At 50.1% G+C, this 14374-nt stretch overlaps 1 protein-coding gene across 1 annotated transcript in view; it reads left to right on the top strand.

Annotated features, from left to right (window-relative positions):
* AJAP1 (adherens junctions associated protein 1) overlaps positions 1 to 14374 on the top strand; it is a 138658-nt gene that overhangs the window by 113231 nt on the left and 11053 nt on the right. The window contains exons 3-5 of the mRNA XM_070768323.1: positions 5153 to 5240; positions 7418 to 7660; positions 9403 to 9534. Coding sequence (XP_070624424.1) covers positions 5153 to 5240; positions 7418 to 7660; positions 9403 to 9475 — 404 coding nt within the window. The 3' untranslated portion in view covers positions 9476 to 9534. The remainder of the gene's footprint in view (positions 1 to 5152; positions 5241 to 7417; positions 7661 to 9402; positions 9535 to 14374) is intronic.

Below are 14374 nucleotides of genomic sequence, written 5' to 3'. Positions count from 1 at the left end.
TTTTTGCCCCACTTGCTAAGACAGATGCTTGACTGTCTTTAAAATCACCTTGACACAGTGAAGGTCTCAGAAGACTCCAGATCTTTGATGATAGAGCAGGCAGGTTATATAATACCAGAAGTTTGCAGTTTGAGTCCCAGCTTTAAGCAACCATTCAAAACCGATTGTATATTTCTTAACTGATAAGCCACATCACCTTCAGCTATTCACCTAAATCAGTTGTATGTTTTTATAAATAAAGTTTTATTGGCACACAGCCATGCCCACTGGTTGCATATCATCCACAGCTGGGTTGAGAAGTTGCAACAGAGATCATGCTACCTGCCAAACCTAAAGTATTTATCATCTGGCTCCTCATGTCAAACTTTGCCTATCCAGGATCTGTGCAGACTTAAGTGACTTACATGGATGAGGAAACAACTCATGCCATTTGGGGAACCTGAATGATAAGACAGATGCTTGAAACACTACCCAGCTTCTCATGAGAAGTTCTATCATCCTTTTAGGAGTGACCTCTCAAAGAGAAGAAAAGATGAGACATCCTTACTGGGTTTACATCTTCTAATCTGCTTCCTACAAATATTCTCACTACGTGTCAAAAGGCCTGGTCCTTGTCAACCATCCCGACTGTAGGGTCGTCTTGTAGTCATCAGTCCCTTATGCCTGAACCTAGTGACCCATCACAACCCACCGGCCAGGCATGGAAGCACAAGGCTGTTTGCTTTGCAAATGAAATATATGAGGAGCAGTAAGGAGTTTGCCTCTAATTACTTTTATTCCCAAGAATGTGGTTACAGATTTGTTCATTTGGAGCTTGACGTTTGATTTTTCCAGAGTAGCAAACTGCCTACACCCGGGCTCTGCAGGATCGGCAGTGGATTAAATTGATCATGGGTGTGAAGACAGGCATAGAGAAGTCTTTCCAAAGAGCATGGCTGTGATATTATTGTTGTACTTCCACCCAGATGATCCTGGCTGGTTATTAACCCACATATCATATTTTCCAAATTTTAACTTGGCAAGTCCTGTGGAGAAATTTCACACAGAAGGCAGGAAAGGGTCCTCTAGAACAAGGCAAACATTAGAATTATGTCATTAACTTTCTCCCAGTTCCCCTGGCTTTTTGTTCTCTACTCTTCAGTTATCAATGTCATAATATGTCCCACAGTGCTGTTGCAAAGTTCTGTGCCAGGCAATTTGTGCATGGTTGGGAGTGGGGTGGATATAAAGTTGATGAAGATTGGGGTTTTTCTTCAGTGGCTCAAAGACTCATGAGATCCTTAGGCAAAGGGCTGGGCTTCTGGTCTTCCTGTCATCAGTGAGGGTATTCCGTGAGCCAGCTGTTTCCCCCTCTCATCATCAGTTTCTTCCATTCACCAGATGAAGAGAATGAATGCTTTTTTCCCCATCCTTAGTCACAGAGGGAGTGGGAGGGAATTAAACATCTAAGATGCAGCTGGTCATTGAGCTGTTCCCTTCCAAGGACTTTGGTCACTGCAGATGTTCAACCCAACAGAAGAATTCCCTTGGTATATGGGGTCCAAGTCCAGTGGTAGCCTGGGCCTCTTTGGCTCTGCAGACACTGGGGCATGGGCCACAAAGTGTTCTGCTCTTGTAAGGGAGCTCTCAGTGCCTTTAGCTGGGCTTGGCCTGAAGTTGAGCCAATCCCTACTACTTTTGGCTCACTCCCATTCAGTGTGCTCTTTTATACTCCATAGATGTTGAATGCTCCTACCCAAGAAGATGGCAGGTTTAGCTCAAGAAACAATGTTCAGTTATTGCTGTGGACTTGGGAGTATGACCTGCCAAGATGGCTGAGAGGCTCTTGAGATGGTTCCAGAGCACCCCTTAAGAGATCTATCCATGGAAGAGATGATGAGGCTTTTAAACACCAGCATCCATAATTTAGCAGATTATTCTCCCCAGGAATATAGAGGGTAGTGGTGCCAGCCTCTGTCTTGGAAGATGCAAGGACCCCAGATCAAAGCCCAAACAGAAATAAATAAAGTTTGAGATCAAATCCTATAATACTACAATCTTAGTATGGGTTTAGGAGCCATCAGATTCTATGTGATCCAAGGAATTTAAGCAAACTTGTCCAGATGATTTTCACTTCCATTTTTATTATGACAGTATGCACCTTTGAGTGTTGTTGCAAAGAATAAGTGAGATAATATACACCTGACAATTTCTAATACTTGAGGATGCCTGTGATCACCGTCATTGTGATCAACATCATTATAATCACCATCACCGTCATTATCACCATCAGTATCACCATATCATCACTACCACCATCATCACCAGCATCATATCACCATCATCACCAGTATACCATCATCATCAATTACATCATCACCATCATTATCACCATCATCATTTCCACCATCAAATCACCATCAGCAATAGCAGGAACATCATCATTACCACTATCACCATCACATCACCATCATCACGACTTGCATCATCACCACCATCACCATCACTGCAATCATCATCACCAGCATCATATTACCATCATCACCACTATACTGTCATCATCACCACCACCATCACCATTTCTGTCATCAAATCACCATCACCAACAGCAACACCACAATGACCATCACCATTATCATCACCACCATTACCATTTCCATCAGTGTCACTGTCAGCAACAGCACAATCACCATCATTATCATCACTATCATCAACATCAGTACCATCATAGTAACCATCGACATCAGTACCGTCATAGTCACCATCATCAACATCAGTACCGTCAGTCACCATCACCATCTTCAACATCAGTACCATCATAGTCACCATCACCATCTTCAACATCAGTATCATCATAGTCACCATCGCCATCATCAACATCAGTACCATCATGGTCACCATCACCATCTTCAACATCAGTACTGTCATAGTCACCATCACCATCATCAACATCAGTACCATCATTGTCACCATCAACATCAGTACCGTCATAGTCACCATCGTCAACATCAATACCGTCATAGTCGCCATCATCAACATCAGTACCGTCAGTCATCATCGCCATCATCAGCCTCCTTCTCACAAGAAGCACAGACGCAGGATGAGCTCATACTCTTCATGACAGCATCCTCGTCTCTTGACTGAATCAGAAGGATTGTGTAGATGGAGGGTGAGGGAAGACTGGACAGCCATCTTCCCTGATCATCCATTAAAATAGACATTCATGTCAACCTCCCTCTTCCAACAAAGTCTGAGTTGGGTCTCAGGGAAGAAGCTGGTGAACATATAGAGATTACTGAGACTGGTGGTGAGATTAAGAGTGGTCCCTTACTGGCATATGTAGCTTTCAACCCCATTGTCAGGCTGATCTGGCAGACCCAGAGGAAGGCAAACTGGCTCAGAGCTTTACAGTACATGTCACATGTTGGGCACAGGTGTATGGGAAGCCACTGGTCAGAACCAGCAGTGAACGCTGCCACTTTTAAAAATGGGCACCACAGCAGCTGTTCCTGAGGGCAGGAACCATGACTGAGTAAGTCAAAACTGGCCCTGCTTGGCATGCAGTAGGTACTCAATAGGTGATTCTTGAATCAGTGGCTAAAAGAAAGAGGAAGGGAGGCCCATGACATCTTCGGTTTTCCAAGTGTTGCTTATTCTCTGGGCTCAGGAAGGGAATTCCTAGGGACAAACAGAAATAGCCCGAAAGAGAGGCAGCCAGGAAGAGCTTGTTTTCTGGTCATGCCAGCTTTGAATCATTTATTAGCAATTCCCCCCACGAAGATCATATTCAGTGGAGAGGTAACATCTGTTTGTGAGACTATGTCCTTCAGAGGCCGCCAAAAAAAAGTGTTACATCTGTGAGATGCTCCATGCTGGACCACACACATGCTGTGTCCTCACCCCAGGATTGGCAGGGTCCTCAGGTGTGATGGGTGGGCCTCTGCATCTGAACATCAGAAGAGGAGAGAGACAGATACTCAAGTGGCAGAGATGAAAGAATGGCAGAGTCAGCACTCCCAGGGGCAGGGTGCTGCCACCTGCAGGGGTCTCTGCAGAGCCCCTTATGGCTGTTAGCCCCCAGCTCCTCAGGTGTGGTTCTTGCTGATGGGAAAAGAGCAGGACCAGAGTCCTGGACCTTCCAGGTGGACCTCACTGACCAGAGGATTCAACCCTAGTGTCCCCGGAAGGATGTAAAGATGAGTTATATGGGAAGGGATCAGAGGTGTTGCCAGCCTGTCTTTTTTCCCTCCCCCTGCATCTATGTTTGATGGAAGGTGATGCAGGGGATGGGGGTGGATGGACAGAGGGACAGTACAGACAGAATTCTTGTCCTCTGCCATCCTGGCCCTCGTGTGGGGTTCAGACCACTCTCATTTGTGGCTGTGGCTACCCTGCTCCTGGAGTGGCCAGTCCTTCTTTCCCTGTCTGCTGTTTCCCCTGCCTCCTCCCACCATGGTGTATAACACACACAAGAGGAGACAGGACCTGGAGACCAGACTGCAGATCCTTCTCTGGGACTTCAGGAAGCATCACCTGCTTGGTCTGGATCTCTTATTTCCTGGAAGCTCATCTGGCAGTGAACTTCTTGGAGAGGAATCTGGGAAGATGAAGATGCTTTCCAGTGACCCAAGTGCCTGAATCTACAACAGTGTCACCTGCCTCTTCCTTCCCTTCCCAATAAATCCTGGGCTGTCCCGGCTTCTCCTGGGTCCAGGCAAACCCTGCTCCCACCAGCAGGCCAGCTTCCCTGGTGCCCAGACACAAGGAACAGAATTTACCCAAGTTGGGAGGAGAAAAAGGAGGGGTGACAGAGCTTACCCGTGCCAGGTGAAGGGGTCAGCAGATGCAACAATGGCCACAGCTGCCCAAGGGCTGAGTCATTTCTCAGGGCCTGAGAGAGGACAGGCTGGGGCCTCCCTTCCCTGGCTCCAGGTGAAAACAGTCCTGGTACCCACTGCATCTGGCAGCACCTGCATGTGGGCAGGAAACTGACCTGACCTGGTCCCACGAGGCCCCATCAACATGGAACCCCCTGCAGGGCTTCTCAACACATGATGGGACCTTGTGTTCAGGGCTGAGTGGATGGGACAGGTCCCTACTCCCTGTCTCTTCCTGGGCCCCTTCATCTCATGCCTCTGGTTTCACGGCTCCCCTCCTCCTTCTCTGTTTCCAGGTTTGGCCGTCCATCAGATCATCACCATCACCGTCTCCCTCATCATGGTCATAGCTGCTCTGATTACAACTCTTGTCTTAAAAAACTGGTAAGGACCCTTGGCCCTTCTGGCTGGGTAATGGGGGTCAGTGGGGGTCCCTGGGGAAGCACACACAGAGAGTTTCTTGCTTCTCAACACCATCTCAGATCACAGCCCAGGGAATCATTTCTCTGGAATGGAGAGTGCCACACAGCTCCTGCCCTGCTCAACCCACTCGCCTTTGCCCGGACAGCTCGGCCACCCAGTGGGAGGGGTTGTTCCCTGACAGTGCCCTCCCAGTGGGTTTCCCTGCTTGGCTTAATTCCTTAGGCAGCAGGTAGCCTGTTCCCAAAGCCTATCTCTCGGATCCTAGCGCCCCTCTGAATGTCCCCTTCACAGCTCGGTTTGGTTTTCCTTATTTCATACCAGCAGCCTGGCTGGGGTCCCTGCCCGCCCCTTGCCGTCCCCCACCTTCCTCTCGCAGTCACTCTGTGTCTGCTGAACTAGGTTACTTCTTTGCTCCAGGCAGCCCGTCTTCACCTATTTCCTCCTGGAAATTGGCCTACTTTGAGCTTGGCCTTGCTGGGTGTACACACCTGCTACACCCCTGGGAGAATCAGGGGGCTGCCAGCTGACCCCACTGCCCGCACGCCTCCTGGGCCCCTGTCCACCTGTAGTCTCTCCTCCAGCTAGTGAGGCGCCTCTTAACATCAAAGCCAAAGCACCTTGGATGCAAATCATCCCCCTGCCAGCCTTGGTAGAAAGTCACAGATTGGTGGGAGGGAAGTGCCCTGAGCCTCTGGGTAACAGAGACTTGAGGAAATGAGAGAGAAAGCTGGCCTTTAGGATTACAGAGGACAACGTGTGGAGAGGTACCACCCTGGAACAGCCCAGGGAGGTCTTAGAGCTCCTGATGGCCAGCAAACCCTGGACCTGGGGTGTTTTCTGGGGGAGATAGTGAAGATAATAGTCAGCTCTCAGCAGCATGTCTTGGGCAGGGCTGGCTGGTTGGAGAAGGGGCTCCAGGTCCCTGGACTGCATGGATGCTCGGCAGGTCCGATCCCACTGGCTGTCTTGATGGTGAAATCCCATCCCCACCAAGGAGGTGGCAGACTGTGATGCTGTAATAAGCAACAAGCTTCCTCTTGGTTTTCCCACACTTCGGGGTTTTCAGCAGACCTTCAAAGAGTCTTTTGGGGAAGACAGTCCAGCAGGGTGAATAAGTGGTTCCATGACGTTGGTGGGCGGGGTTGGGGGGCGTCCCTTGGCTTTCACATCCATCTTCTCACCTTCATTTATGGGCAGTCTTCCTTGCCAGCTATCGAGATTCTCTCATTGGGAAGAGGCAGGGAATTAACACAATTTATATGGGGACAGGCTCATGAACCCCTGCCCCTTGCAGCCCACTCACTCTGCAAAGGCTCTGAGCTGTGAAGCGGGTAGAAAAGGAGAACTGATGAGCTAATGAGAACCACGACCCCTCAAATCTCCTCCTCCCTGCCCTCCTTCATGGGCATGACACTTCTTTCCATCCTTGTGAACTTGCCCTAGAGGTGACTCCTGGAGCCGGGAAGTGTCCCTGTGCACCTTCTCTATCAAATTCCTTGGTCAACAGGGGTGGGACCCATGTGTGCAGTCCACATAGTGTCTGAAAGCCTCTGTGGTCCAAAAGGACAGGGAACGAAGGCAGGTACCCACGAGCACGAACACAGTCTTCTTCATAGATCCAAACGGTCTGCTTTCATTTCCAGCTTGTGAGCCTGGGCAGAGGAGAGGCTGAGGATGAGAATTCCCAGTCTTATCTATCCCCAAAGATAATTACGTGGTCCACTCCACGTGAACTACGGCCGCCCCAACCTGTGGACAGAACCTTCCCCACGATCATCATTTCCATACCATCTAGGTGTTCCTGGGGAAACTGAGTCAGTACTACCACCCGGCTGACATTTCTTGGCCAAACCAGACCTCCGCTCCCCGATAACACAACTCCACCCCTCACTTCTTAATCCTTCCTGCAATAACGGCCGCATCTAACATTCAAATTTTATTTTATTTTTAAAAAAAGAGCCCATTGCTTGTGGTTGATCTTTCTGAAGAGGTTGGGAATTACTATTAAATGATGTCTAATTAATGCCTGGAGGTGAAGATTCCTTAGCGTCAGTGCGGCGGGAGATGCTGGTGGGTCTCTGCACCTGCAAGTCCCCCACCCCGACTCCGACCCCCACCCCGACCTTTCTCTCCCCCAGCTGCGCGCAGAGTGGGAACCCACGAAGGAACAGCCACCAGCGGAAGACGAACCATCAGGAGGAGAGTTGCCAGAACCTGACAGACTTCACGCCTGCCCGGGTGCCCAGCAGTCTGGACATCTTCACGGCCTACAACGAGACCCTCCAGTGTTCCCACGAGTGTGTCCGGGCATCCGTGCCCGTCTACACTGACGAGACGCTGCACCCGGCCGGGGAGTACAAGTCCACATTTAATGGGAACCGGTAAGTGCAGGCGAGAGCCAGAGTTGGCCGCTGCCCCCTTCTGGGGATGCCGGGTCTGTGGATTGGTGTCAGGCAGCTTTCTCATCTCTTTATGTGGTCGGGGCACATGCAGGCAGCTCATTTGCTGAGATGAGACAAGACGCACAGTACTAAGGTGCCAGGGTTCACATCTGGACCCCTGCACTTGGCCAGTGGATGGACCTGCCTTGCTTGGTCCTGGATCCCACATTCTGGAAGCTGAGCAGACAGCTCAGAGCCCAGAACCAGCCTCTTAGTCTCAATCAAGCCTCCAAAATATCAGCAAATCGTGATGGGTCCCTCCCTCCCCAGTCAATATCTGTGAACCCCCATCACTAAAATGTCAGCAGCAGATCTGGCAGAAATATCAAACACCAAGCAGACTCCTGGTTATTAAATGCTCTTTTTAATGAGTCATATGTAATCCCTCAAAGAAGACATGTCTCTAAAACCATCCCTGGGAATATTTAAGAAACCCTTGAGTCAGCTTCTGAAGGTTTATCCGGAATTAGATTAAAATATCAATAAGCTATTTTTTTTTCCTAAGTGAGTACACATTCATGCATCATTTTGTAAATTAAAAGAGAAACAATTCTCCAACGACTTAAAGATCTTAGGAAGAAATGAGCAGGACAGCAGGCTGACTTGAGGGGCATGGGGTCAGTGACAGGAGTGGTGACCGGGGACACTGCCCAAGGTGCCCTACCGGGCTCCTCCCAGAATCCAGGTGGAGGAGACTCAGGGGAGCCTTCAACTGTTGTGTCTGTGGCTCATGTTGGCCTTGTCCTGTCCTGGAGAGCGAGGAGGTGTTCCTTAGACACCTCCCTGCTGCTCCTCTCCTGGTATCTCCATGTCGGACTCTACTGTATGTTCTGTCTGAGATACTCCCTCCCTAGGGGAGAAGAGTGGAGAGCAGAAACCCCAGGACCCTCCCTCTGAACGACTTGGCTTTTACTCGACCACATTGGGGAGCCCGTGGGTTGCATCCCAGCCTTCCAGAAGGCCGAGTTCACAAAGAATTGGAGAAAAAGCTTTAAAATCATTTCATTGAATGCCTGTGTGCCTGTTTGGATATAAATCTTGGCCACCCAGAACCTCAGGCTTGGGGGGAGAAGGAAAAGGGAGTAGGTGGGTCCTGGTGTTTCACTGTGTCTCCCTCTCTGCCCCCATGTCCTGGGAGAGCCCTGTCCATGTGTAGGGTGGGCACAGCTAGCTGGTGTGGATGCCCTGGAGAGAACAACTTCTTGCGTTGGGGCCAAAGGTGATGCTCTGTTGGTTCTCACTGGCTCTGGGAAACATTGGCTTAGTCTCGAAGGGGACAAAATAACTTGGGGCAAAGGGCATTTTAGGCATCAGGCCCTGCCCTCTCCATAATGTGCAGTAAAGTGGGTGGAATCTCTGATCTCAGAGGCAGAGACCCTGAGCTTTGCACTTGTATTACAAATGAAAATCTGAAATCCAGACATAGCATCTCTGTGCATCTTCACCAGATTCGTCCTATGCACAGAACCCTTGGACTGCGTGTCCTCTTAGGCCTCCCAAAGTGGAAGGGAGGACTGGCCAACACAGGGAGAGGTGGCCAGTGGGTCCAGGCCAGGTGAAGCATCACCTTCTGGGAGTTCTTTTTGCCTGGAGAAGCCAGTTTTCTGCAACAGGTCCCATCCAGCCTGCCTGTCAGGTTTTACATATGAGCCCTCGCAAGCCCATTTTTCTGCTTGCTGCAGGCCCTCTTCTTCTGATCGGCATCTTATTCCTGTGGCCTTTGTGTCTGAGAAATGGTTTGAAATCTCCTGCTGACTGGCCGAAGTCTTTTTTACCTCCTGGGGGCAGGGCAGACGCCATGTGTCTGTTTTATGGTATGTACCTCTCTTATTGGACCTTGCTTGATTTTCCCCACCCCCCCATCTTTCCTCTGGAATACTGGGAGCCTGTCTGGACATGGCAGGTGGGCCTCAGCAAGGGCATCATTGCCCTGAATGCAAACCAGAGGGCTGGGTGTGTGGTCTCTCTGCTGCACTCGTTAGAAATGCCCCCACATCCCAGTGGGAGGGAACGACAGACTCAGGAACCCCTGCTCTGCAATCTTGTCCAGTTCTGCACATGCTGCTCCATCTCCCAGGAAGCCCTGTAGGGCAGGGGACCCCGTTCTGGAAACAAGCTATAGGTACACCCCTCACTTCCCCAAACAAAAGGAGATCAGAGCCCCAGCCCAGTGGGCAGACACCATGCCGCCACCCCGTCTCTACGTGGGGGTGGGGAGAGAGAACACTGAGTGGAATTAAAATACAATTTTGAAATATAAAAATAAGAGATAAGAAAGAAAATGATAAAGAGAGAAAGTGAAGAGTTGAGACGTCTACTAATTTGAAGCCAGGGACCGGTACCAAAACAGGGATGAATTTGCCACGCTCTGCTGGATAGGAACATTTGGTTTGCTTTCAATGATATTGACTTTAATGCTGACATTAAATTGCTTTCTTCTGTGCTGAACCTCCTGAACACGCAGGCTGCTGTGGGGGGAAAAGGATCTTGTCACCCCCCCAGTGACTGCACATTCTGGATGAACAGTCAATTGAGGTGACTGGGTTTTTTTTTGTTTTTTTTTCATTTTTCTTGTTTGATGCTAGGGTTTTCAAAGGATGACATCTTGCTCATCCACAGAGAACATCTTTTTTCCTCCAGATCTTCTCTCTAAGCATGACGTCACATCCCTTCCAGAAGCAGGGAATCCAGTTTTTAGGGTTATCTATATTTGAAAAAAAATTTTTTTCTTTACTTTTTCTCACCTTCTGATGTGGGGACTGAGTGGGAAATGTCAATGTCAGAATTGGAGAAGGTCCTGGGGCTTCTTGGGGTGTACCCCATCTTCTTCGGGAGCACACAGGACCCTCAGAGGCCTCTGCTTACAGCACTTCTGAGGGGCCAGGGGCCCCAGCTGCTTGGAGAAGCAGGTATCAATCAAATGGTTCATAATTCCAGCCCTAGCGAACTGTATATTTATTCCACATCAAATGTCCATCCCTCACTTTTGTCCTGAAGCCAGAACAACCTGATTAGCACTATGTTTAGCCGATGGGTGAAGGAATATAATGAGGTTAAAATGGAAATTGACCCCCTACTCACACAGAGGCCTTTGCTGAGATGTATAGGTCAGGCAGGTGAGATGAGGGCTGTGCCCGACATTCAAGAGCCACATGCCCTGGACACAGCTTCTCTGTCAGATGCTTGCACCTTTGTCTGCCCGGATGTGACTCATCTCATTAAGGCTTCGGACAAGCTCCCTTTGGCGTTTCAACCCAGCAAGCGATGGGGAAGCTCCCAGTTAGCAGTGGAACTCCCGCCTGCCTGGCAAGGCCTCTGCAGGGCGGCCAGGTGAGCGCCTGCATCTCCTTTGGGATTTCACAAATGCATAAATGCTTAAGGCATTGACCTGGGAGACCCTAGCCCTGCACATCAAAGACATCTGCTCTCTTCCTCCAAGAGCTGTGGACCTGCAGGCCTGAGGTGGACACGCCTTCCATTCCAAGTAGCCCCCATCTGGAGAGGGTGGGGGAGACACTGCCCTAATGGCACATTCACATGGCAGCTCATTGGCACACTTTGGACATATAGAGACCCATTCAGTCTTCTCAGCAATCCCACTTACAGATGGGAAACTGAGGTCAGATGGGGAGGTCATGTGACTTGCCTGAGGCCAGTCATGTTGTAAGTGGTGGGGCCACGTGATCCTAGGCCACCTGATTCTTGGGCCACACTCTGCCCACCAGTCAGACTTCCTCAACTGCTATTCCCAGTGGAATGCCTCTGTGCCCCTTTCCATCCCTGATGGCACCCTAAGTGAGAAGGGAGTCAGGTAGTGGGAGAGGAAGGAGGGGTTTCCAGCTGATTTGGCATCCCTGCAGGGGACACACAGCCTGACTCTGCAGAGCAGGGGGGCATTGCAGTTCAGAGACCAGCCCCGGATCCTCCAAAAGTCTGGGCCAAGGATTGAACCAAGGAGCTGCAGACCTGACTTTAAAAGAAAACCAGGTTGGGAGGAAAAAGTGCTTTTTATCCACACCTCTGGTCCAGAAGACATTCCCGTCCCCTTTGCCCAGTTCTCTCTAGTAGCCCAGGACGTAGAAGGACCCCACGAGCTAAAAGGTGGGTTCTGCCAGTGTGCCACCCAAGACGGGCCCCAGGGACCATGTTCTCCACCAGTTGTCCAGACCCCACTTCCCAACTCTGCGTGAGGATCAATTTCAAGACCATCCCCATCTACAGGAAGACACCTCTGTGTCTGGAGAGCTCGACCCTCCCACCATGGATCTCAGGTGGGCATTCTGGGGAGGAGAGAAGAGGCAACAGGACTCAGCGGAGCCTGGCCACGCTAAGCCACAGCACCTATGGACTCGGGGCAGTGGCTCCCTCCAGCCGACTCCTCCCGGAGACACAGACCAGGAGGTCCATGTGAGCAGCCTTGTTAGTCCTTGATAAACGCTTACACATCCCTTCGCTGTGGGTCACACGGGCTGTTTATCACTCACTGGGAGGAAAACATTCGCCTTCGAAGTGTCCCTGATGTCTACAGTTAATGCCTGGATGTGAGGATGGAGCGGTGGAGAGCCAGGAAGACGGCTCAGATTTATTGGGATTCTTATTGTCCCTTAAATAAATAGCAATTAATACTGGAACATTTAATTAAGGTTTAAGAGCCAGCAGAGATATTTATCTCTTGCATAACTGTTAGGCCTCTCCAAATGCATTTTTAATGATGCTACCACAGTTTGTTACAGCACCGTCTTGTGTGCTCACCCTAACCCACACGCACGTCTGGGACCCAAGCCCCGCCCACCCCATTTCCCTGCGGGCAGCTTGATGGTGATTCTAGGGCTCGTGGACACAGGTGACCCAACCTGGGCAGAAATTTGTCCCGTTTCCCTAGATTCAGCCTCTGTGAGAGATTCAAGCAGACTCTTTACCTGGACCTTCCTCAGTGGAGCCTGATGGAACGCTGGGCAAGACAAAACGAGGCGGCCTTTCCTGCTCCGAGGAAAGAGACCTTGAACACAGGCCTGTCATTGGCTCTTGGGCTGATTTCCTGTCATTTTTCAAGCAGCAAGTAAACTTCAGAAAAACCTCATCAGTGTTCAGATCTTCCCGTTTGCCGAGGCCACTTCATTCCAGCCTGAGAACTCATAAAAGCTCTTGCATCCGAAGCAAGTGAGAAATAAATCATGCGTTATTATTATTTTCAAAAAAAAAAAAAAAACCACACTGAAGAGATAACTAATAAAAAAAACAAGAAGTGCACCTGAGCCTTCCTGCTTTGTTCTGAAAAATGCATTAACAGAATATCCAGCTTCTGTAATTCAAAGAAATGTTTTCTTCAAAGCAACATCCAGACCCTTCTGGAAGCCGTTTTTCTCCCCAAGCTGAGAACCAGCACCAAGGAAACCAGTGTGCAAGAAGCTTTTTCGGCATGTGGAGAAACTAACTAGAGGCTCACTCTCCAGGAGGCCTTGCTGCCAACTGCCTGTTCTCTTTGTTCCTCAGAAGCTGATACAGATCTTGAAACCCAGGACCCTCATGTGGTTTGCAGCTCTGGGGGCCACAGAGCCGGAGCATCCCCTTCCAGGCAGCAGAGGGCACTGGTTTCTCCCAAGTCAGGATTCATCCTGGATCCCTGATCGCTCAGATCTCTCTCCAGCCACAGCTTTTCCTTCTGGCTCAGAGTCTCCCCTGCCTGCCCTCACCAGCTATACGACCTCGCCAGTGTCCTTCTCCAGGCAGGATGCACTTCCTCTCTGCCCCTCCCTGGGTGAATGCCAGGCTGAGAGGCTCTTTCTCTGAGCCTTTGGATCAGAAAAAACCCAGCGCTTCCCCTCAAGTGGAGTGCAAGCAGCAGTGTTTCAGCAGGAACTGGGGCAGGCCTGGAAGGTGGCCTGGCAACCGAGCCCTCTCCTTCTTGCAGCGGACCATCACCTCTGCAGGAAGCCAGCACTGCTGTTCGAACAGCTACTCAAGGTGCAGAGTTGGAGCCATCGCTCCTTCTCTATACCACCTCTTTTTCATTCTGAAAAAGTGAAAGTGAAAGTGTTAGTCATTTGTGTCTGACTCTTTCCTACCCCATGGACTTTAGCCTGCCAGGTTCCTCTGTTCCTAGGATTTTCAGGCAAGAATACTGGAGGGGGTCACCATTCCCTTCTCCAGGGGATCTTCCCTACCCAGGGATTGAGCCTGGGTCTCCTGCATTGCAGGCAGATTCTTTAATGACTCAGCCACCAGGAAAATGCCTGAGATGCTGATAGAAGCAGATATTGTTAAGTTTGGAAGATACTTGGCCCCCTCAGTGGCCCAAGAGCCCCTCCAGCCATCCTCCCAGGCAGGCAGTATATGACGGTCATTCCAGACAGATAAGGGGCTGAGGACAATGCTTCTTTCACACAGATGCCTCTGCTCTGAATTTCATTCAGTGTTGATCTCCCTCCAGAGGGCCAGGCTCAGAGCTGGTACCCAGGCAAACTTTGGCGGACCTGGCAGGCACCCATGAGACCTGGGTGACATGTGATGTACACACACTCAGGTACAAAGCAGTGCCTGAGGAGTCACAGAAACAGATGCTCTAACAGAGATTAAACAGAACATGCTTAGGAAAGGAAGGGGTATCCATGAAGGTCTCCCCAGGGAGGTAACAGTCAGCAGAAACTTGGGGTT

Source organism: Bos indicus, chromosome 16 (genome assembly GCF_029378745.1).
Source record: "Bos indicus isolate NIAB-ARS_2022 breed Sahiwal x Tharparkar chromosome 16, NIAB-ARS_B.indTharparkar_mat_pri_1.0, whole genome shotgun sequence".
NCBI classification, from domain to species: Eukaryota; Metazoa; Chordata; class Mammalia; order Artiodactyla; family Bovidae; genus Bos; species Bos indicus.
The sequence above is the reverse complement of the archived record's forward strand: the minus strand, read 5'-3'. Positions and strand labels throughout refer to the sequence as shown.